The 22877-nt window shown below is 59.0% G+C and overlaps 1 protein-coding gene across 7 annotated transcripts in view; it reads right to left on the bottom strand.

Moving 5' to 3' along the window:
• Positions 1–22877, bottom strand: part of HDAC7 (histone deacetylase 7) — a 36772-nt gene that overhangs the window by 4134 nt on the left and 9761 nt on the right. For 3 of the 7 annotated variants that reach the window (XM_013063002.2, XM_045073334.1, XM_004765614.3), the window contains exons 2-21: positions 15484–15534; positions 12185–12369; positions 11958–12048; positions 11597–11708; positions 10851–10966; positions 10533–10658; positions 10104–10195; positions 9803–9913; positions 9481–9661; positions 9063–9259; positions 8643–8816; positions 7289–7508; positions 5858–5991; positions 5592–5712; positions 5328–5377; positions 4000–4107; positions 2968–3023; positions 2716–2803; positions 1510–1629; positions 1202–1299 (exon numbers count right to left, since the gene is read on the bottom strand). In XM_013063002.2, coding sequence (XP_012918456.1) covers positions 1202–1299; positions 1510–1629; positions 2716–2803; positions 2968–3023; positions 4000–4107; positions 5328–5377; positions 5592–5712; positions 5858–5991; positions 7289–7508; positions 8643–8816; positions 9063–9259; positions 9481–9661; positions 9803–9913; positions 10104–10195; positions 10533–10658; positions 10851–10966; positions 11597–11708; positions 11958–12048; positions 12185–12369; positions 15484–15534 — 2431 coding nt within the window. Of the gene's footprint in view, positions 1–1201; positions 1300–1509; positions 1630–2715; positions 2804–2967; positions 3024–3999; positions 4108–4391; positions 4650–5155; positions 5378–5591; positions 5713–5857; positions 5992–7288; positions 7509–8642; positions 8817–9062; positions 9260–9480; positions 9662–9802; positions 9914–10103; positions 10196–10532; positions 10659–10850; positions 10967–11596; positions 11709–11957; positions 12049–12184; positions 12370–15483; positions 15535–21380; positions 21448–22877 lie in introns of those variants that run through there. The other 4 variants (XM_013063001.2, XM_013063005.2, XM_004765615.3 and 1 more) reach the window with 4 other exon arrangements.

Here is a 22877-nt window from a genome sequence, read left to right as displayed (position 1 = left end):
GCTCAGCACTCTGTGCGGGGCTGCCGGGGGCGGGCCCCTTCCTACCAGCTTTACCGTGAGTACCCTGCTCTTGGGACTCCAAGTCACCCAATCTCCCAGCAGGATAAATGGATCCCTCTAGCCTCTCTGACCTGGCTGACCACCCATATCTCTGGCACAGTCTAAGTATTTAGCCACCCAGAGCTCTTAACGGGGAAGGGGCAGGAAGGAGTTAGGGATGGGGTCCCAAAGGAGAAGAAAGAAGAGTGTGTGTATGTCCATGGGTGCTTGGGCGCGTGCTTGTGTGTGTGTGTGTCTGTGTCTGTGGGGTGCGGTGGGGCAGGGCCACAGTGGGAGCAGGTCACTAAGCCTTCGGGACTGAAACTACTGGGACGCAGCTGCCACTCACTTCGGACTGAGTTGACCACACCTCACCTCTCGCCACCTGAGAGCTGACTCTGTTGACGTCCTGGGCCACCCAGATTCATTCTCTTATCCTCTGCCCCTGCCGGCCCCCCGCAGCTACCTCCCTCCATCCCTCACCCAACTCTGGGGTCCATTTTGATGTGTTTTGAAGCCCTGGGCTCAGGGCACACAGACACTAAGAAGCCCAGTCTGGGGCTTCTCCAGAATTAGCTCTCATGGAGACTATTTCCAGAAAAGTATTTGAGACCTACTTCCAGGGTTCTCTTTTCCCAAATGGAGTATAGGCATCCCAGAGGGAAACATAAGGGCCCCTAAACAGCCAAGGCCCTTTCTAGAATGCACTTTCTTAAGCAACTCCCCCAATACGAACATCATCTGCTCTCTTTCTCCACAATCTAAATTTCTTATCTCTCATGCAAAGTCCACCTCCTCCAAGCAGCCTTGCTTGACTGAATGTGGCAGCTATGCTCACTTCACCCTACCTATCTTCCTGCACTCAGTTGGACACTGGCTCTGGGTAACACGTGACTTGATAAAGTACCCCTGACTTTTTCATTCTGTGTCTCCCGTCTTTTCATGGGGACTGGAGGCTCCTAGAGGCCACTATAACAGTGCCTTTCCTTTTATTTGTCTCAGTCTGAAAGGCCCACCCTGGGACTGGCTTATCATGTCCAGTAACTGTTTGAGGACAGGCTGCCAAACCAACCCATCGCCTCCGGCCTGGTACTGTTGGGAAAAGAGGCACAAAAGAGTGGCCTTGCTGATTGGACCTCCTCTGGGCCCCCAGAGCGCTCACCTGAAGGCAGCCAGGTACTCAGGATCCCCCATCGGGGGGTCCAGGCCTCCAGCCCAGGCCACGTTGACATTGAAGCCCTCACCGCTACCAGCTCCCACCTGGAAAACAGGAGGCAAGAGAGACCAGAGGAGAGCAGGGTCCCAGGAGAGGAACTCCAGGACGCCAGCACTACGAGACTGGCTCAACTGGCCTTTTCACTTCCAGATAGAGGAACGGAGCATCAGAGAAGCTAACCAACCTGCCCAGGATCCCACAGCTAGTTGGGACACAGGCAGAGCCAACGGGGCTAGAAGGGAGCATGCAGTTACCTCATCCACGGCCCCGCTTCCTGGGAAGAAGTTGCCGTCATCATGGCGATGCAAGGAGATGTAGAGCACACTGGGGTCCTGGTAGAAGGTCTGCTGGGTGCCGTTGCCATGGTGAACATCCTGGGCAGGGGCATGGACAATGGATTAGTGAAGGCCTGAAGGCATGCTGATGGGGGCTGGCACAGCTCACAGAGGTTTCAAGTGTCCCTTGTCTGAGGGTCAGGACCCTAGACTGGGAGTAAGGAGGCTGGGGTTCCCAGAGCAACACTGTTGAGTCGTCCCAAGTAGTCCTCCGGCCCTCTCTGTGCTTCTCCGTGTGCGCACATCTGGGCACACAGTCCTGGACCGGGAAGACTATACCGTGAGACCCTGAAGGGGAGGAGGCATGCCAAGGGCCCACTGGTCAGCGGGCACAAGACATGTACGGCAGAAGAGGGGCAAGTCCAAGCCTACACATGTCAGGAACCTTCACTAACGCATCTTGCCCACGGTCAAGGAGTGATAAGGTGATCGGAAACCAAGCTCAGTTATGGAGGGGCAGGTCTGTGAGGCCCGGGGTCACCACTGCTAGGAAGAGCTGTGGTCTGACACTTGGTAAGCGGGCACAAGGGTAGAAATTTCCTCTGCAGTCAATAGCTGTAGAGGCATGTCACATTCACAGATGCTCAGGCAGAGTGTCTGGCTTAGGTGCATGGACTCCAGAGCTAACTGGCCTGGGTTCAAGTCCTAGTCTCAGGATTTACCAGATTTGTGACTGTGTGTGAGTTACTTAACATCTCTGGGCTCACCTTCCTCATCTGAAACCAGGTAACAGTCAGGTTCAGACCCATCACAGGTCAAACTGCAGGGTCTAGATGTGATTAGGGGCACGTTGAGGTGACCTGCTATCCCTGTGACTGTAGGGGCAATGCAGTGACACCTGCAGAAAGAAGCCACTGGAGGCCAAAGAGCACTCAAGTGGCTCCTCCCGCCATGGGAGTTCGTGATGGCTGAGGGCCTTCTCACACGCGGTTGCTTCTGGGCCTCCCGGCAGCCCCCCAGTGTGACTCTTATCTTTGCCCACATTTTATATACAGAGGAACGCAGAGGCCCAGGAGGCTCATGCAGAACTAGAACAGGAAGACAGATCCTCTGCTGCCAGGCTTGGGGCTCTTTCTACAGGGCTCTTGGATCTGACGGGGCCAGGAACCAGGAACCGGGACCTACCCAGTCCATGATGAGGATCTTGCTGGCCTTGCCCTGTTGTTGAAGCTGCCGGCAGGCGATGGCCACGGAGTTGAAGAAGCAGAAGCCCCTGGGAGGAAGAGAGAGAGAGGCTCTGCCTGGCCATTCTTCCCGTGTCTTCACCTCTCCTGTTTCCTCTGGCCGCCCTGTCTGGCCCGGCCCCAAAAGGCTCAGGGGACAGAGGGGGTAATGCCCCCCCATCTCACCCCCTCCCTGACCTCCCCCCAGCCTTACATGGCTGTGGAATGGTCAGCATGGTGTCCTGGGGGCCGAACCACTGCAAAACCATTCTGGAAACAGAAAGAATGCTTGTCAGCCAAACGGCCAGCACTCAGACCCACATCTCCACAAAGCTGCCCCAAGCTCAGGCTCATGCCTTGAGAAGGGGCCGTAGGACAACAAATATCAGCAGATCTGACCGTGGCCAGTGGGATCTGAGGTGCCCTGAAGCCTGGCGGGTGATTTTAGGGTGACGGTGAACACCTCCCACCCTGGTGTGTCCTGACTCTCATCACTTTTTAGCAAGAGCTACTATTTTTCGGGCAAAAACACCATGCCCGGCACTGTGCCCCAGCACTCCATAAACGCGGGACTTCATCCTGACAGCTCCCTGAGGTAAATGTCGCCTAATCCTCACAACATCTCCATGAGAGAAACAGGGTTCTCTCTAGTTCACAGCTGAGGAGAATCTGAAGCTTGGGCAAGTTAAGTAGCTTGTGGGAAGTTGCCCACTTGTCAAAGGGTGAAGCCAGAAGGTACAACCCAGCACTGAGCTCTTAATTGCACGCCACTCTGAGGAGGAGCAGGGACACCGGACATATGCCCCCCTTGGGCTGTGAGCTCTCCAACAGCAGGGGGTTCGGGCCTCAGCACAAGCTCCTGTCAGGTGCCCGGCCCAGAGTGAACAAGCACAGGCACCAACCCGGTCTATAAAACCTCGGATGGCAAAGAACCGATCTGCTGATGGAAGAGGTCCAGAGATGCTCTGCAACTGCCCGGTGGTCACACAGCGGGTCTGTGTGTGAAATGATCCTGAGTAATTACGACTCTGGGCCTCTTAGAGACCAGCGGCTTGACCCCCAGCAAATAGCATGAGCATAAGGTTCGAATCTCAGCTCTGTCGCCAGAACTCTCAATTTCCCTTCCAAAACCCTGAGGCACTATCCAAGAGGAGTGAGAGGCCTGCGGTTCTGGATTTGACCTTCCCTACTGCCCCACCCTGCTACCCTCTCTGTGGCTGACCCACTCTCCACTCACAGCTCCTACCTTTAGCTCACGGGAAGCTACTTTGAAGGCGAGGTCAGTGACACTGCCGGCGGCCCAGCGGGCTGCGTTGGAGGAATGCAGCTCGTTCCAGATGGTATCGGTATCCACCTGTGGGGGCCAGAGTCAGGGCCCGCATCATCCAAGGTCCCCACAGGAACCAGGGCCCTCTTGGGCGGTGCCCACCCCACGGCCAGGACCCCAGGGGCAGGGAACTGGGCAGACAGCGCTGCCTCCCCAGGGCCCCACCACCCAAAGGCAAGGCCTCCTGCGTCCCCCAATCCCAGCATGACTTCTTCCCAGCTTCAGTCCATATCACCAGCCCGTATCTGGCCAGCACTCTGCCAGCAGCATCGCGCCTGCCTCCCCAGTCAGAGGAGGGGGCATGGCGTTACCTGGGCGGGACTTGGGGTTTGGACCGGGAGGGGGTTTTAAGCCCCAGCTGACTCTGCTCAGGCCCTGCGGGACGGTCGGAGCTCGAGGGGCCGTCTGCACCACTGTCTTCCACTCAGGGCCCCTAGCCCAGGCTGGGAGGCCCCCCAAACCCAGTCCCTGGGCCTCAAGGCTAGGGAGGGGCCGGGGGGCATGATGGGGAGATGGGGAGGGCGAGGCGGACCAAGAGAGGCGAGGAAGGCAGAGAGAGTCGCAAGAGGCTGGAGAAAGAGAGAGAGAGAGACAGACAGAGAGGGAGAGGAGGGAGGAGAAAACAGAAGCAACAACAGTTGGAAAAATCAGAAAGTGGCAAGAAATGGGAAGTTGTGAACAGGGCGCTGACTGGCTCCCCAACAGCCCCCCAGTACAGCTCCCACTTCCCTCCAGAACTAGGCCTCCATCCCCTGCCTCCGTACTCCGGGCTGGGACGCCGCCAGAGGAGGCAAGGAGCCCGCTAAGCAGGGTGAACTGGGAGGAGGGGAAGCTGGGCTGTGGGAGAAAATTGCCTGGGTCACCAAGGACCCTGGAGGCATCCCCACAGCTCCGGCCAAGCAGCCCGACTCCGCCCGGAGGCCGGCGTGGAAGGGTGAATCCCGACCACCACCAGGGCTTTACGAAGGGAGACAATCCCCTGCTCTTTAAGCCTCACTCCACATCTACTGAACACCGTCTAAGTGCAAGGCAAAGGGCTCCCCGCTCAGGAGACACTGACGGGTAGAGGACACACCTGGCCACAAGGAGCTTCTAGCCGGCAGAGGAGCATTATGGGAGAGCCCCTGGCCCAACAGGTCTGGCAGGACCCCAAGAACAAGCAGGTAGGGGCTGGGCCTGGGAGAACAGAAGGGAGGAGCTCCAAGAGCCCATGGCAATGGGCGCTCAAGCCCCCCGGGCACACTTACCCCTACCCCACCACAGGGCAGCATCACAAACATCCGCTGTGCCAGGAGCCCTGTGGGGAGAGGCCCAGTGTGTGTGAGCCCAGAAGCCTCTCAGCTCTGGCCTGAGGGGGGCTGGGGCCGGGGAGTTGGGGAAGGGGAAGAGCAGGTGGCAGGGGGACTCCCAGGATGCCCGAGGGGCAGGCTGCGTGGGGCTGGGACAAGAGGACACAGCAGCTGGCCGGGTCAGGGGAGGCGTAGGGTCCCGGGAGCCATCGGGGTCCCTACCTGCCAGCTTCCCATTGTCCAGTTTGAGGCGGCTGAGCGGGTTGGTGCCATAGAGGAGCACGTGCCGCTCCGAGTGCACGGACTGCAGCTCCTCCAGGGAGGCCTTCCGGCCCCGGAGACACTGAGGATGGGCCCACAGACCTCCTGAGCCCGGGCTCCCCCAACCCCTGCCCCTGCACGCTTCCTCCCCACCACGACCACTGCCTGCTCAGGCCCCTCACTTCCCACCCCCTGCGGTCCCACGCACCCCCACGCTGCCTCCTCACCTCGCACTGGCTCCGGAGCCCCCGCTCCTGCAGGCGGGACCAGATGCTCTGGATCCGGCCTGCGTGCTCCGGGTGCCTGCTGTTGTCCCCGCAGGAGCACTGGTGCTTCAGCATGACCGAATCGTAGACGAGCCCTGCCGAGAGCAGGACTCAGGGTCCAGAGACCAGGGGTCCCCTCTTCCCCGCAGGGCCGCACACACCACACCCACATGGAGCCAGACCTGACATCCCATCGCTCCCAGACTCACACAGCCCCACATCCCCCACCCAGCCCCTCAGCCTTTCACACACACACACAGGTGTGCCCCAGCCAACACCTCCGCCACAGAGCCCCTGACTTCCTGCCACCCTGACTCTCCACACATGGCTTCCTGTGGCCACCAAGACCTTGAGAGCTCTAAACCTGACCAAAGGGGGCCTAATGTTGGGGTCTCATGCTGGACGTTTACAACCCAGCCAGGCTGCCACAGGGGTGTGAGAGGAGAAAGAATTCCTCAGAAAGCCCCAAGCCAAGAGCTGGGAAGCTCACAGTGACGCGGAGCCATGTGACAAGACAGATGCAGTTTTGGGGAAGTGACTGTTTTGGGTTGACCAGCAGGCCGCCTAGAGTGTCCTGCACATGGAGGATGGGTCACTTTCAGCATGCCTCAGGACACTGGGATCTTCAAAATGCTCATCCCACTTGACCCAGGGAGGCCGCTCCTTAAGAGCAGCCCTTGGGAAACAATGCCAGGGATGAGCAAAGACTCACGGACAAGAAATTCTCATGAGTGGACACCTATCCGCCCCACCAATAAGAAATCGTCAAAAAAAGAAAAATACTGTGATGAAATACTATAAAAATCTCATTTTTAAAGGTTAATTGTATCATGACATATTCATAATATGTTAACAGAATAAAGCAGGGCTCAACACGCAATGGGTGTGTGTGGTATCTATACACAGCTTTCTAGGACAAAGGTGGTGCTGAACTACACAGCAGCACTTAGGAGAGGTGGCTTTGGGGTGGTAAGGGACCAGTCGGCTATTTTTATTGTATTCTTATATTTTTTGGTGTTTTTCAAATTTCTAAAATACTTTTGAGCTCTTCCTTTACCAACAGAACAACCATACTAAGTATCATTTTTGAAAGGTCAGGGGAGTTCTGGGTTGTCCAGAGACCCAGATCCTTAACCTGGCTTGACCCTCAGCTTGCTCGTTGACCACAAGTTTGTCACCTTAGTTCCGAGCCCAGGTGTCCTCATCTGCACAGTGAGGACCATCACCCACTCCACCTCCTTCATGGGACACCATGAGGCTGTGACAAGGCCAAGCAAGTGCTCTGTGGCCTCGAACAATGTCCCAAGTGACAGCAAGACCAGACATGGACTTATGCCTGAGCCCCTGTGGGCCCCCTGCCCCTTCTCCTTCCCACCCTGATCTTGGCCTTACCTGTGGTGAAGGGCAGGCTCCTGGCAGGGGTTTCTGAGCTGGGCAGGACACGGGCCTGACTGGCGGGCTCTGGAGTTGGCAATGAGGCAGGAGCGGCCGGGGATGACTGAGCCCTGGACAGGGGCCGGTGACTGCCCTGGGCCAGGGGAAGCAGTACAGAGTCCCCAGTTCCTCCCCGGGGGAGCCGTCCAGCCAGTCGCTGCTGCTCCCAGAGGAACACCTGAGGGACATAGGGGGCCTCAGTCTCCAGGTCTCAGGATTCTGCTCCATCTGCTGCTGCCCAGGGCCTTGGAAACCTCTGGGCAGGTCCCTTTTGGGAGATTTTTAGCCCTGCCTCCTGGCAGGGCTCTGGCCTTTGATCTCTGAACCCTCGGCCCCCCGCACCACCCCCAGAAGTCAGTAGCCCAGAATGACCACCCTGTACCACCAGACTTTCTCAGACCCTTGGGACTCCAAAGCCAGAACCTAGGTAAGGGGCCTCAGGCCAACTGCCCAAGGATACAAGGACATGCATGAGCCACTGCATATGTGTGGACTGTTGCCATGCACGGTAGTGGCTGTGTCCCCGTCACTTCCCATTCATGAAGTCCTAAGCCCCGCGTCAGTACCTCAGAATGTGACCTTATTTGGAGACAGGTAATTACAGAGATAATCAAGCTAAAATGAGATCATGAGGGTGAGCCTTAATCCATCCTTAATCCAGTATGACTTTTGTCCTTATAAAAAGGAAAAAGTTGGACCCAGGCAGGCAGAGGGGGAAGATGGTGTGAGGACACAGGGAGAAGACAGCCATCTACAGCTGAGGACAGAGGCGGGAGCAGCCCCTCCTTCATGGCCTTCGGAAAGACAAACCCCAGTGTCGGCCTTTCAGCCTCCAGAACAGTGAGACGATGTACTTCTGTCGTTGTAGGGGCTGGGTCTGTGGTCCTTGTTCCAGCAGCCCCAGCAGACTCAGCCCCATGATTTGCCTCACACTGAGAGTGCTGCCCACACCTGGCTCTGTCCCATTTCTGGTCCCAGTCCCCGTCCTGGACACCGGACAACGGGTCACAGGGGAGAGGGACTGGGGCAGGGACGTGCACGGCTTGGTGAGAGGCCAGCCTCAGCACTGGACAAGGGACATGGCTTCCCCCAAGCCTGGCAGGCTGCCGATTGTGCCTGTGTGTATGTGTGTGTGCACGTACACACACGTGTGCATGGCGGGGGCATGTCTGCACCTTGGTATGGATCTGTTAGGGCAAACTGGGTCCCAGACTTGCCTCCTGCACTGAGGAGCTAGCTCCCTCCCTTCCATCTATGCTAGGGCCCAGGGTCTCCCGACTATACCTTTCCAGGCACATGGGTACTGCCATACCTGCTGGTGCTGCTGGAGAGGAACAGGGCCTCTGGCTTCATGCTGCCCGTGGCTTGACTCCCTGTGTTCCAGGCCGTCATCCCCCACTGGCCCCACTCCCCCACCATCTGTCTCTAGGTCCTCGGCGGAGGGTATCTGCCGCAGTCGGGGCTTCTCACTGGGCTTGGCTGGCCTCTGGGGAAGGGAGATGCCCACTGAGAAGCCATGCTGGGGCGCAAGCTGTGCGGTGGACCGTGGTGGGCTGGGCTGTGTGGCCACTCATCTTGTTGAGACTTCAGTGGCCCATGGCTCTGGGCCCTTGGGAGCCACATCCTCTCTCTGGCCCTCCAGGTCCCAGCCCTTCCTGAGCCTCCCTTCTTTCAGCCCCCAGAGGCCCAGTGAAGCAACCCCTCATCACCTCCCCTAGCCAGTCCCCCTCACCTTGATCAGCTGGACGTGAGGTTTGAGCCGTTCCAGGCGGGGCTGCAGGGGGCCCAGCGGTGGGGGGGCGGTGGCGCTTGGGGGCAGGGGCTCTGAGCGGGTCCGGCTTAGTGGCCGGTGGAGGCCTGACCCAGAGAGCCGCTCGGTGGTCAGTAAGGACTGGGCAAAGTGGAAGGGCAGGGGCCCAAGCCCGGGCACTGGAAAGAATGGGGTGTGGGTGGGGCATAAGGAAGGAACCAAAGGGAGGAATGGAAGGAAGCAAAGGCACGGGGTGGCAGGGGGGCACGGGCTCACTGGGGAGACGCGCAGGATGAGGGGCTGCGGAGGGGGCAGGGAGGAAGGAAGGGACCCTTCCCAAGCCTGGCCCTTAGCAGGATGCAGGGATCAGCCCCTCCCCTGGAGAAGCCTTAGAACTCACCAGTCAGCAGAGGGGTGTGAGAAACTGAGGGATCCAAGAGGAGGATGGGCTGTAGTCGAGAGGGCAAGGGGCCTCCAGCCTCATGCTCCAGGCCATGGGGCAGGAAGAGGGGAGCATGGGGGCTCCCCAGGATCGGCCCCCGAGGGCCCAGAGTCGGATGGGTCCTACGGTCAGCATCAGCCTGGGGGGAGGCAGGGAGACGTCACAGGGGGGAAGATCCCCCGCAGAGAGAGCAGGGAAGGTGCTGGGGTGAGGTGGTAGGAGAGGCAGCAGAGAGAAGCTGGGGGCTTGCAGTGGGGGGGAGGGCGCCTCAGCCACTCACCCTGGCAGGGGCAGGTAGCCCCAGCGTGATTGCGGGCAGCAAGGACACTGTCGGCAAGGCGAACGGGCCCAGAGAGGTCTCCTGCAGCCGCAGCCGCTGGCCCAAGAGCGCCTGCCATGGGGAGCAGGGCAGGGGTCACCGGTCCCAGACCTCTACCCCGGGCCTACCTTCCCCAGAACCCCCAGGAGGCTCAGGTCCAGGCTGCCCAGACCCTGTGGCCCCAGCTCGGTCAGGGCTACTTGCTGAGAAGAAGGCTGAGCCTCAGAACTGCCCCCGAGAGCCCGGCCTGGCAAGGGCTTACCTCGGAGCCCAGGACTGGGTTAGGGCCGTGCTCGCTGTCATTGGGGGAACTGCAGCCCGAGGCTGGCGTGCTGCTGCTACTCGGGGAAGAGTCTAGGGGCAGCGGAGAGGGAAGCACAGTCAGAGGCCTGGTGTGGCCAGGACAACGGGGCCAGTCCCCCTTCCCCAGGGAGGTGGCCTCTGCTTCCTGCTTTCTTCCCAGAAGGGCAGGAAGAAGGCAGGCCACCACTCATCTTTGCCCAATTTTTAAGGTGCCCCTTCTTCGAGGGCCCCTTAGCCAACAGAGCAGGCGCTGGCCTTTGGCCTCAATCAGCCTCCCTGGAGAGTGGGTTGGACACAGCCTGTATAACCGCGCACAGTCGTCCTGTCTGGGCAGGCCCCGACCCAGAGGGACCACACAGGCCACCCCACCCGCCCTGCTGGCCCTCACCGCCAAGGGTCTCGGTAGGCCGCCGCCGCAGGCTGGGCGGGGCGCTCTCCTTTCTGAGCAGGGGGTTCTTCCTCCGCTCCAGGGACTTCTTGGGCTTGTAGCGTAGCTTCAGGTTGGGCTCAGAGACTGTGGGAGCACCAGTGTTACTTGGCCCCACACCACCCTCCTCCCTCCCAGTCACCTCTGGGCGAAGGCAAGAGAAGGCGGCATCAGGGAGAAAAGCACGGTGAGCTGACCTGCTGCAGCCCCACGGGCTCTCCCGCTCCTCCAAGCTCCTGACCCTGCCCTGGAGGGTCCTCACCTGCCCGCCCCACTCACCTGTCTTTCGGAGAGGGAAGTGTTCTGGGGGGTCATTGGGCAGGCTGGGAACAGGAGGCAGAAAGCTGCTGAGCATAGAGCGAGCAGCTCCTTCCGTCTCCAAGGGCTCGAGAGTTCTGTGGAAGGAAAGCCAAGGTGGCTTCAGAGGGGCAGGGATGCCCAGAGGCCTGGCAGCAGAAGGCTCTGCAAAGGGCTCTTCCTGAGCCTGGGCCCCCAGGCCCTGCCAGGAGAGGCAGTCGCTGACAGGGCCAGGCAGCGTGTGGCCATCAAGAATAGGGACATATCCAGGTGGCAGGACCGGGCCAGCCTCCCCGCCAGCTGCTGGGCCAGGCAGGTCCCCATCTAAGCTTAGGAGCCAGGGTCCCAGGACTGGGGTGAGAGCCAGTCACAAAGGGGACTCTGTCTCCTGTGGGAGGAAACTGCTCTAGGAATCAGGATAGTTTTGTGCTTTGGGGAAGTCCTAAAGAGCAAAGGGACTTGTGTAGGAAGAAGAAAGCCAGCGTGGTCTGTCTGTGCTGGGGTGGGGGGGGCAGGTAGGAAGGGCTTCAGGTGAGGTCGGGAGTGATAATTAGAGAGAAGGGGCAGGTGGGAGGAGAGAGGTTAGGGCAGCACTGTAATTAGAGGTGAGGGGGATGGGTCTGCTGACAAGCGGCTGGAAGGCAGGGGGAACGAGTACGAGGGCTCATGGGGTGGACACTTCGGGAGGAGGCACGACGGACACAAGGGAGCCATTGGGACAGCGTTACCTGTAGGGAATGCTGGGGCTGTTGGAATGGACTGTTCTCTCTAGGGCTGCCTGCTGCTTCTTTAGAATCACTTCTGCCAGCTTCTGCTTGACTACACTGCTGGCCACGGCACCTGGGGCAGGGGAGTCAGGAGTGGGTCGGGGGCAGGTGGACGGTGGCCTCCCTGGCCCACCGCCTGCCCATCGTCCTGTCCCTACGGAGAGCCAAGCCTGGTGCCCCGCCTCTTCCGCAAAGCCTCCAGACCCCCCACCCACATTCACAGATGGCTCACTGCAAGCAGAGGGAGGCCCCAGCCCTCACACACCACCCCGCCTTCTGCGGCGGGCCCTGGACCCCGGGCCGGGGACGCCTCCGTCCTTACTTCGCTTGCTCTTGTCCTTATTGAGAAGCTGCCGCAGCTCCTGCTCCTGGGGCCCCACCTGCAGCTGGGGCACCGGCGTGTCCATGGGGAGCTGTGGGCAGGGCGGGCCGCCCAGGAAGGGGCAAGGCGTTGGAGACTGAACCGAGGGTCTGGGGAGGCGGAAGGGAGGCTGGGAGGCTGGGGGCTGAGCTCAAGGCCGCCGCAGGGGCGGGGAGCGCGGAGCTTACCCTCATGGACTCCGCGGAGCGAGGCTGCAGGCCTGCGAAGAAGAGGTGATGGTGCAGGCGCTGGGGGTGCTGCAGGGCGAGCAGCGCGGGCTCCGGCGGGGGCTCCACCGCGGGCCGCTGGCCCACCCGCAGGTCCATGGGCTGGGGCTGAAGGCCGGGCGTGTCCACGCGGGGCCTGGGGCGGCCTGCGGGCACACAGAGGGGGCCCGCTCAGCCTCCTGCAGGCTCCCTGGGCCACAGCGGGACACTGTAGGGGCCTTTCCTCTGTCACTGTGGTCCCACGGGGTAGGGACTTCCAGCTCCCATTTCACGGCGGGGGTGGGGGCGGGCAGGCGTGGAACCAGGTGGGGTTAGACCGCGGAGGCTGTGCCCGAAAGGACCCTCCTGACTCCAAGCGCCAGGCTTTTCCACTAACTGGTGTTGCCGCCCCAGGGCAGGGGCTGGGAGCTGGGAAGATTGAGTGACAAGCCCTGCGGGGGAACATTCTGGGCCCTGCCATCTCCTTCCCTTCTTCCCGCCGGAATAAAGATTTGGTCAGGCTAACCCCTAATGACCTGCCCTCAAAGACGGCGATCCCCCAGTCCCCTTTGTTTAGCCTCCAGCCCCAGCCGGCCTCGTGGGCTCTCCCAGGTGCCACCCCACACCCCATGCTCTATCCTAGGCCAGAGGCTAAAGTGACCGCGCCTTGAACGTACAGCAGCCCAGGCCCACCACCCCGAGCCTGCACAGCCCTATTCGCAGGGCAACCTCCTCAGTTCACTGGGCTCCTACACCCCTGGGGCCTGCTCCAGGCCCGTCCCTGTGAGGACAGCAGGCCCAGCCGCCTCTTCTCAAGTGTGCTCTGCGCCCACACCAGGAGCACTTTTCCAGGGCCATGGGGGCAGGAGCTATTTCTCACTGGCTGCCAGACCAGGTTCTAGGCCCACACAGCCAGCTGGGCCAGGCTGGACTGAGCAGCTGGAGCGTCTGCAGGGCCGTTATCCTGGGGCAGGCGAAGCTGGCGGGGGTGAGAGCAGGGGCCCTAGGACAGAGCACACTGCTGGGGAAACCTTTCCGGAGAGGACTCCTTCAGCTCCTCCGACAACACATGGCAGCCCCCATCAGGGCAGCCACAGGCTGAGGGGCACTGGAAGGCTCTGTGACCGAGCAGCAGCGGGGGAGTCGGGGAACGCAGTCTCCAGACCCAACTCAACCGTTACCAACCATTACCAATCGTTCCCTCCGATCTAGGGCACACATGCAGGCATGCCTGCAAAACCCTCCCGCCCTGAAACTCCCACAGGCTCTAAGAGGTGGTTATTGCTATTCCATTATCCCAAATGTGGAAACTGAGCTCAGGGGAAGGGACCTCGCCAAAGCCACCCAGCAAGAGGCATGGTGAGCGTGGGTTTGGGGCCTGCCAAGGCCACTGCTCTGACTCCGTTGTCCCCTGGACTTTCAGGAAGTCAGCACCCCTCGCGGGGCTTTCTTGCTGGGTAGAGGGAGAGGGTCTTGCATTAGGGGCATCTGCTCTAAGGTTCTCTGCCCAGGAGCTAGAGACGAGAGGGGAGCCAAGCAGGGAGGTGCCCACCACGACTGTCCAGATAGTAAGAGACCAGAGGGGATGGCTGTGCCTCCAAATGTGCCCTGCACAGGCCACACATGGCCTCCATGCCCCCTACTCCTGCTCACACATCCACGTGGGGAACCCAGATTCTCACTCGGCTTGAGTTTGGGCCTCTGAAGCTAACACACTCCTCTACATCTGGTGTCTTGGCTTCCTGAGGTGACTCCTCTGATGAGGTAAGAGGGACCTCAGAGAACCCCAGGCAGGCCACAGGACACAGGGCTTGCTGCCTTGGCCTCGCATGGCCCGAGAGGCCCCATCCCTCCCTCCGAGCGCAGGGCTGCCGAGAATGTGGGAGGGGCTCTGCCAGCAACTCTCAGAATGGAATTCTGGGTCATTTAGCATGGGGGGGGGGTCTCCACAATTTGGGGCTAAGCCAGTTTCCCTTTGTCTCCTATATCTGAACACAACCCTTGCTCTTAGCCATTAAGCCCTGTCCTGCCGCAAGCCCACGTACCCTTCACCCTCCAAGCTTATGCTCACAATGACCCCCTGGCGGTACCGCCCTCAACCCCTCAGAGTCCACTTTTCCAGATCCTACCCTTTCTTCCAAGTCCAGCTGGACTCTTCCCTCTTCCCTGCACTCAGCCCACCGCCCTGCGTCCCTCCCTTCTCTGGATTCCAATCACATTGACGGTTCGGTGCCCTCTAAGCCCAGCATGGGTGGGACCGTTGGAGTCCAGCTCCAAGGGCAGGAACTCAGTTTTGTTTACTTCTCACGACCCCAGCACCTAGAATGTTACCTAGCGCATGACAAGAACCCAGTAAATACTGGCTGAATCGATGAATAAATGTCTATATCTGCCCCCCTAAAATGCCCAGGGAGTGAGTGCCCGGGCACAGGGATGGGGTTCATCAATGTTTCTTTTTCTAATTTCTGTTGTTTTCTTTTTTTATATTAAATATTTAGGAGGACTACGTGGCAACAGGTACGGATTTAGTGTTTCTTGACTGAAGGGATGAACTCTGTCCACTGCACCCTCATTTGGCCCTGGTCACATACGGCATTCTCCTCCTGGTGTGTCCTGTCTCCCCAGCCTGCCTGTAAGCTTTTGGAGAACTGGGAGCAAGGCAAAGAAGACAGCGGGTCCTCACTCCTCCTTGCCATACGGAGCCGCAAGGCGTCAGGCACCCGGTAGGCCCTCCGAGGACACTGGCCGAGGCCATCAGCCACTCCAGACCTGGCCTCAGGGCCACATCCTAAACCAGAAAATGGCCAAATGGCAGAGGAGGCAAGGGCAGTGAGAGAACGCAGGAGAGGGATCCTTTCCTCCCTGCAGCCCGCCCGAGCAGCAAGAGGCATCTTTCCCCCTGTGAGGGCTTCTGTGCCCCCTCTGCGGCGCCAGCGTGAGGCCCGAGGCCAACAAACAAGAGCCAGGCGCCTCGCCCAGAGCCTGATGTGAGGCAGGGGTCTGAGTGTAAACACTAGCTTCCTACTTGCCTTCCTGTTTCCCCGCAGCCAACAAGGGCAAGAAGAGCATCCTGCCTTTCCTTTTCCTGTTGTGCTTCCCAACAGTGGGACCAGCCTAGAGCCAGACTTGCCTCTTACCCCACTCCTCGTCCCACACCCAGAACCCCAACCTCCCAACCCTCCGGCCCATCAGCTAGCCACCCTGCTTCGCTCACCCCTCTTCTGTCCTCTCCACCCTCGTCCTGCACCCCCACCTCAGGCTCCCTCAGGCCTGACTCTTACCTGTGCCGGGGGGGCTGGGGCAGCGGGCACCCGGGCTCACCTGGGTCCCATCTGTAAAGAGAAGAGAGAGGGCATGAAGGGGCTGCAGGGAAGGGGTGGGGAAAGGGTGAGAGAGCCAGCTCAGGTGGGAAGGCCCCACTCCAGCTTGAGCAGCCCCAAACCCGGCACCTGCATCAGAAGCTAACCAAAAAGCAAGGATTCTGCCCCATTCCTTCCCTCAGATTCCCACGCTGAAGGCAAGCACTCACCCGTCCTCTCTTCCTCACCCAAAGTCACCTTGTGACTCAGACATGTCGCCCCACTGGAGTCCAGTCCACAGTAGGCCCAAGGAGGCCCCAGTTTACCCTCCAGCCCTCCCGGATGTGCTCTGACCTCATCTTCCTAGGGCCCAGGCTCCCACAACCTAAAGGGAAAGAGATCTGGGAGAGGAGGGGGCCGGAGGAGGGAGAGCACTGCCAGTGAGGCTGCCTGGAGGGAGATGGGGAGAAGCGGGCCCAGAGAAGGGGCGCTTCCTCGGTGGGGAAGGACTGGGTCATGGCCAGAAGATCAAGTCAGAAATGGAGGAAGCTGTGAAGCTGCGGGTCTGGAGCACACAGCCAAGCCCCCAACAGTAGGAAAGCCTTTCCTCCTGCGGCCCTGCCATGTCCTGCAGCCTGTGCGCCCCCAGTGAACAGAACCTCTCCGACTTTTTTTTTTTTTTTTTTTAAATAACCTGAAATAGAAGTCTTTCCTTTTGGAAACTGTCACCTCTCTCAGGCTCAGAAGCCGAACTCAGAGCCCCCTATCCCATTTAGAACCCATGAAACCCCATGGTAGGGCCCAAGCAGGGCTGAAGCAGAGGCACAAAGTTGCCCAGAAGCCCACTGGGGTAGGGAGACAGACACAAGTCTGAGGTCACTTGTTCCAGATGGAACCCTTCCTCTCCTGCTGTCCCAGCTCAGGACCCTAGGGATAGGAGTCTGGGAGACTGGAGGGCCACCTGGAAGGGGCCCTTGAGGGACACACAGAAGACCTCCCTCAGGCCAACCTTGGGGCAGAAGGGCTATTTTCTGAAGAATGACTGGTGGGTGCTGTTCTCCTGGGTCTGTGTTTAAGGGGCAACCACAGTTCCTCTTCCAGAAGCCGAAGAAAGGAGAACTCCCTGCAGGCAGGCCCCATGGGGGAGGGGGCAACACTAGGCCCAGAGAGTGAGCACCCCCAAACCCCAGAGAGCTCCCCATCAGCCACCCTCACACACTCGTGCCCCATGCTCCAGATGCTGACGTTGGGTAGAGAAGGGCAGTCCACCTCCCCAAACTCTGCCGGCCCCAGCCCACGGGCTTCCTCATGAGGAAGGGTCATGGCCAGAAGATCTCCCTCCTGCTCCCTTCCCAGAGCACCCGCCCTGTGTGCGCCACCTCAGTACTCCGCCAGTCATGGCCTCCATGGTGTCATTCAGAAGCTGTGCCCATTGTGCCTACCATCGTGTTGCACACATGCCAGGCTCCATCAGGAAGGGGTGACTTGCCCCCCAGCCCTCTGCCTTCTCAAGCTCCGGGACCCCCCAGGAACACTGGTGTGGCAGGCAGCACCCCCTCCCCAGGAAGTGGTAACCCCTACTCCAGGCTCTCATAGGACCTCCTATCTCTTCTGCTGGTCTCACAGGAGAGGTTTCTGAACTGGGCTCGCAGGTACACTCCCAGAGGCTGCGTCAGGCCCGTGTGTCAGTCCGGTGCCTCCAGCCCCCGTCAGTGGGAACTGTCCCCTACCTCCCCTCAGTCCCTGCCCGAGGGCTGGTCAGCAGCAATCGTGCTTGGGATCAGAGCCAAGCCTTGCTCCCCTGGTAACCATGGAGTCAGGACACCATGCACTCTCTGGACAGGAGACCAGCCAATGGCCCTGAACTCCATAGTGCTTGTTACAGGGCCCAAAGGGACATTTTATGATGATGATCTTTGATAGAAACTCTGTTCGGAAAAGCTGGGAGCACGCACGCGCGTGTGCGTGCATATTGCCAACAGGAGCTGCTTCCAGAAGCGATTCCTGGAAAAAGGACTGCTTCTCCCCCAGTACCCTGTCTCTGTGCTGACAGCCTTTGAGTTCAGAAGAGTCCAAAGCAAAGAAGGTAAGAGCTGTGAACCAGCTCTCCTGGGTCCCAAAGAGAGGACAGGTATCTGAGGGGACCCAGGTACCAGCTGAACTCGCACCAGAAAGCAAACATCCTGTAAGCCAGGCTTGGCCGTGATCTGCGGGATACTTCTCATTGGCCCCTCTCGGGATGCTGTTCCCACTACCCTGGGACCAGGCAAAAAAAAGTAGGCTTGAATGGACCTGAGGGCCTGAACCATGCCTCGGCCTGGACCCTTCTCCACACAGCTCCCTGCCAGGGTGGAGAGCTCTCTCCGTTTTGGAATTCTGACTACCACCCCCCCACCTTGTCCCATTTCTACCTTCGGAAGCCGCTGCCGTCAGACTGAAGAGGCAGTTTAGTTGGCGCTGAGGCATGTGGACCTACTGGGTTACCTTCCCAGACCAGCGCCCCAACCTCACTCAGAACCAAAGAGCCCCAGAAATACTGCCACAATGGGTCCACGCAGTGCATCCTCCACAGTCCTCAGAAACCCCCAGAGCAGACACAAGTCTCCGGGGGGGCACCTGTGCGAGCCGGTTTCCCGCTCCTCCTTTGTGGGCCTGGGCCGAACCTCCCCCACAGATGGGACTTTGCCCCAAGGCAGGTGCACGGCGACTGGAAACCTGAGCCCGGTCTGCTCACCTGCCCTCCCAGGTGTTTTAGGCCCTTTGTCAGGAAGACGGCTTCCCCAGGAGCCGAAGCCCCCTGCCCATGCCTCTGATGTCTTTTCTGAGGCTGTCCCCACCTCCCTGATCTCCCAACTAGCTGAAGAGGAGTAGCAGAAAGGCCTGGGCCCCAGCATGCTGAAGGAAAGCAGGCGGCAGGAGAAGGCCAGGTCCTGGGATCAGGGCTGACTCCCTCCACACCCCACGTTGTGGCTCTGGTTCTGTTTCCCTGACACAGGCAGGACAAAGCTTGACTCTGCATGGGGGCTGGCAGAGAAGATGAAAGCTGGGGCTGAAATGGCTTCAGGAAGATCCAAGAATAAATAAACACAAGAAAGAATATCACGGTTGCCAGGCCCTCCTGACACAGCCTGAGCACTGAGCACCAAGGAGAGGCTCTTCTAGCAGGCATTCCGGTCACACAATCTGAGAACCTTAGTTGCCGATGGGGCTTGAGAGCCCACTCAGGCCAACCCTCTCAATTCAGAGAGGAGACAAGAGCAAGGGGAAGGGGCTAGGTCACTGTTCCCTAGCAGGGGAGCGGTCTGGCCAGGCCAGGCCAGGGAAAAGCCAAGAAGGCAATCCCAAAGGCAGGAACCCAGTACTTCTTCTTTTTTTTTTTTTTTTTTAAGATTTTATTTATTTATTTGACACACAGAGAGAGAGATTGGAAATAAGCAGAGAGGCAGGCAGAGGGAGAGGGAGAAGCAGGGAAGGAGGGAAGAAGAAGGAGAAGCCTGATGTGGGGCTCGATCCCAGGACCCTGACATCATGACCTGAGCCAAAGGCAGAAGCTCAACCCACCGAGCCACCCAGGCGCCCCAGGAACCCAGTACTTCTACATGAGGTCGCCGCTCCAGGCCCTGAAGGGCCCTATGAATGAAATCTCTTCTCACTTTCAAGGAGTTTCACATACAGCCCACAACCTTTTAAAAATTAAAAAGTAGACGACTTGCAGATAACTTAAAAAAAAAAAAGCTCAGAGCCTCAAAAAGCGTAAGACAGAAACTTTCTCAGTTGTCCGACTCCCAAGAACTTGCGGAGTCAACCCTCAAACGGTTTCTTCTCTCTCCCCCACCTTCCAGAAATTGTCTTGCTCATTATTAATTCTACTGCCCGTTATCTTGGCATGAAGCTGCTTATTGCTCAGATTTATCCAGAACCCAGGGGGCCGCAAGCTGGCTAGAAACGCCTGCCATACAGAGTAATGGAAACGAGGCTCCACGGCATTAAGCATGTTGGCTTTGAGGTCAGATGGACATGGGTTTGAACTCTGGCTCCCTTCCGTGACCGGCAGGGAGAGCCAGGGACACAGGATAACCCGGTCAAGCCTTGGCTGCCCCACTGGCCAGAAGAATATGCACCTGGAAGAGGTCATTGGAGATTAGCCGCCCTGCATAGCACGTTCCTAGCACATGGTAGGTGCTCCCTCAATAGTCTCCATTACTACCATCTGTCCCTGAACAAAGCAGCCTCTTTCCTGGCATTCGCAAGTTTCAGCATCTGGTCCCAGCTGCACCCTCTCCTCTCCCGCCACAGTCATTTTCTCCCCATGTGTTCCCTGCCCCACCTCTGCTGACTGCACTCCCCTCTCTCTTCCCTCCGAACCTCTGTAAACTAACACTTCGCTACTGGCCAGTTGTTCTGAGTGCCTCACATGTGCTAAGTCACCCAACCCTCACCAGAAGAGGGTAGGTACCGCCTTTATCTCCATTACATAGGTCAGTAGACTGAGGCCCAGAAGCATTAAATAACTTGTGTGAAGTCATGTAACATGGAATTAGCTCCACTGGGACTTGAGCCAGGCCACTGGGCTCCAGAATCCACCTTCCCAAACTTTACGCTCCCCTGCTCCTCCCCAGCACTTCCGCTCCCACAGGCCGGCAGGTAGAGAAAGACAGAGAGAGAACACAGCCCCCCAGGAACCAGTAGCGGTGGTAGGCCCCAGGCCTGCTGGAGGTTCAGAGGGCAGAAGCTGCCTGCTTCATCTCCGGGTCTCCGTAATAACCACAGACAGACAGCAACTGCTGACTTCAAAGATTCCAAGCAATGATTTGGGACCTCGTGTGGGAATAAGGGGCTGGTGACAGGTGAGGGTCTTGGGAAAAGCATCAGCTTCATTTCCCCTGCTCTCCAGGGCCTGCTAAGTCCTCTCTCTAGAAGCTCCCAAGTCCCTTTGAGACTCTTATTAGTGTCCCAAATCGAGCTGGGCTGCTCACAGGTGAGTGGCCTGAGTCATGGGCCCAGACAAAGGGCCCCTGCCCTGTCACTCCAAGGCGGGGGGGGGGGGGGGGCACTCAGTCCGAGGGGACTGAGGCCCTGCAGCTCATAGCCATGGGCCTCCCAGGAGGCTGGATGGGAGGCCACTGGCCGGCTGCCCGCCCCCGCGGTGAGCATGCCCCTTTCCCCTTGCCTGGGGCCCTAGGGCAGCTATTTTTAGCTCTTGACACCTGGGTATTTTGCAGCCGCAGGATGTCCGGTTTGGAGTCTCTTTCTGGGAATCCCACATGCGGCTGTTGTAAACAGCCCCACGCAGCGGTGGCCCGAGCTGGGAGCCAGCACCCCCCCCTTCTGCTGTTTGAGATGAATCAAACAGGAAGCAGACGTAACCATGGCAGCGGCAGCTCGAGCTCCCTGGGGGTGGGAAAGCGTCCTTCCTGGCTCCTTGCCCCCAGCCCAGGTCCTCTCCTGCATCCCGCAGCCTCTCCTCCTAGCCAGAGACCGGTGGGACGCTGAGGCAGGGGGAGCCCGGCCATCCCAGTTGGGCCGGGGACCTGGGACTGGCCCTCTCTGGAGAGCCTCACTGTCCTCGGGCAAAGGGAAACAGGGTCTCCTCCAAGCCCGGCCCACCTTCAGGGGCCTCCCAGACCACCCCTCAGTCTTCCTTGCCTGTCCTTGGTAGAAGTGCAAAGGGGAAGACCGAGCTACTCGCTCAGGGTGGCTGGCCTTGGAGAGCCTGCCTCCACTTCCTGTCACCCACAGCCTTCTCCGGGACAGCCAGGCCGGCCTGAGCACCTAGGGAATTCCTGAGCTGGTAGGTTGTCCCAATCCCAGCCCCCTGGTCAAACTGCCCTAGGGTTTCTCTGGCCCTGAAAGCCCTCATAGGCTAAGTGCCCACTTACCCTTGCTCCACTGCTCCAGGAGCTCCAATCCCTGAGATAGGAAGTTTCCCATGGTATCTAACCACCATCTTTCCTATCATAAGCAAAACATCCTGAGCAGTCAAGATGGGGGCCCCATCTCTAATGTGGGGAGAGGGGTGGAGGTTCCGTCAGCTCCTGCCTTTGTCTCTCCCCTCCCCCAGCCCCTGCTGCCCCACTTAGACCAGCTGCTCCCTCTTAGCAGCCAGCCCCAGACAGTCTTTCTCAAGGGCCAGCACTTGCCCCAACAGGAAGCACGGTCACCGCCCTGGGGCTGCCTCTCAGAGCCTGCTCCTTCTCCCCTCCAAGGTCTCGAATTCCCTCCCTGGAACTCCTCCTTGTTCCCTTGGCTTGTGGGCCCTCCTTGGCCAGGTTGTGCCTCCCCCATCCCCAACTCCCCCTGGCTCCCTGCCCACTGCAGGCTCTGCCTCTGCCAACCGCACCTGAGCCACAAGATGTGCCTTCTTTGGCTCCTCCCACCTGTGCCACCAGGAGGCCACTCAGCCCACTCCAGAGACCGCCAGGGAAAAGCTCAAGTTATCCGATTAATATTAATAATTAGTGTCTTATAATGACTAATGAATCAGATGAGGGGTGATCTACAGCTCTGTACCAAATACCTACTGGGTGCCAGCTACTGTGTGAAGCACCCTACTCGTCCTGTCTCACTTGGCCCTCACAAAGACCCTGTCTGGTAGATACCGTAAGCACGTTCCTTTTACAAAGGAGGAACTGAGGTGTGGAGTTCTTAAGAAACCTGCAGAGGCCACACAGCTGGGAAATGGGCTCCTGGGGCTCCAAGACCTAAGCTCATAATTGAGACCCTGGCACACAGATCCGCCCACCTCCCCAGGTGGTAAGGTGAGGTCATGAGAGGCCGGAGGATGATACAGTGGGTCCCAGCATCCAAAGGCCTGGGCGTGTCCCCCAGGGGCAGTGTGTTCCCAGAAGACATCGCCCCGCAACAAGAATAACAAGAAAGAGTCATCTCTGCCTGTGTCCTTCACAAGCCTTTTGTCTCCAGGCTGCTCCCAAACCCATCTTCACTCCCTTTTTCGTCTTGTTTTCCCTGTTTCTTTTTTTTTTTTTTTTTTTTTAATGTACCTGTTCCCCTGTCCTTGTTGCCTGTAAGCAGCCTCCAGCAGGATATAAACAGAGAAGCAACCCTCCCAAGGCTGCCACGAAGGGTCAGCCGCGTGTGCAGCCACTCTGGAAAGAGTCAAGCACCGGAGAAAAGGCAGGTTGAGTGAATTCCCTCAGAAGGAGAAGCTCGCTCCCTCTCTCTGCCCCCTCCCAACACACACCTCTCTCTTTCTCGATCTCTCCCCCAGGTCTCAGACACACTGGCAGGCCTTGGGCAGGTAGAAGAGATGGAGGCACCCACCAGTGCAGAACAGAGCACCCTCCTAGAGGGCAGACTCCTGGGGACCAGGAACACAGCCAAAGACCATCAGTGCCCTCGGACCTGTGGCAGGTCAG

The sequence above is a fragment of the Mustela putorius genome, unplaced genomic scaffold (assembly GCF_011764305.1).
Source record: "Mustela putorius furo isolate JIRA1106 unplaced genomic scaffold, ASM1176430v1.1 tig00537227_pilon_pilon_pilon, whole genome shotgun sequence".
NCBI classification, from domain to species: Eukaryota; Metazoa; Chordata; class Mammalia; order Carnivora; family Mustelidae; genus Mustela; species Mustela putorius.
This window is presented reverse-complemented; position numbering and strand designations above follow the sequence as displayed.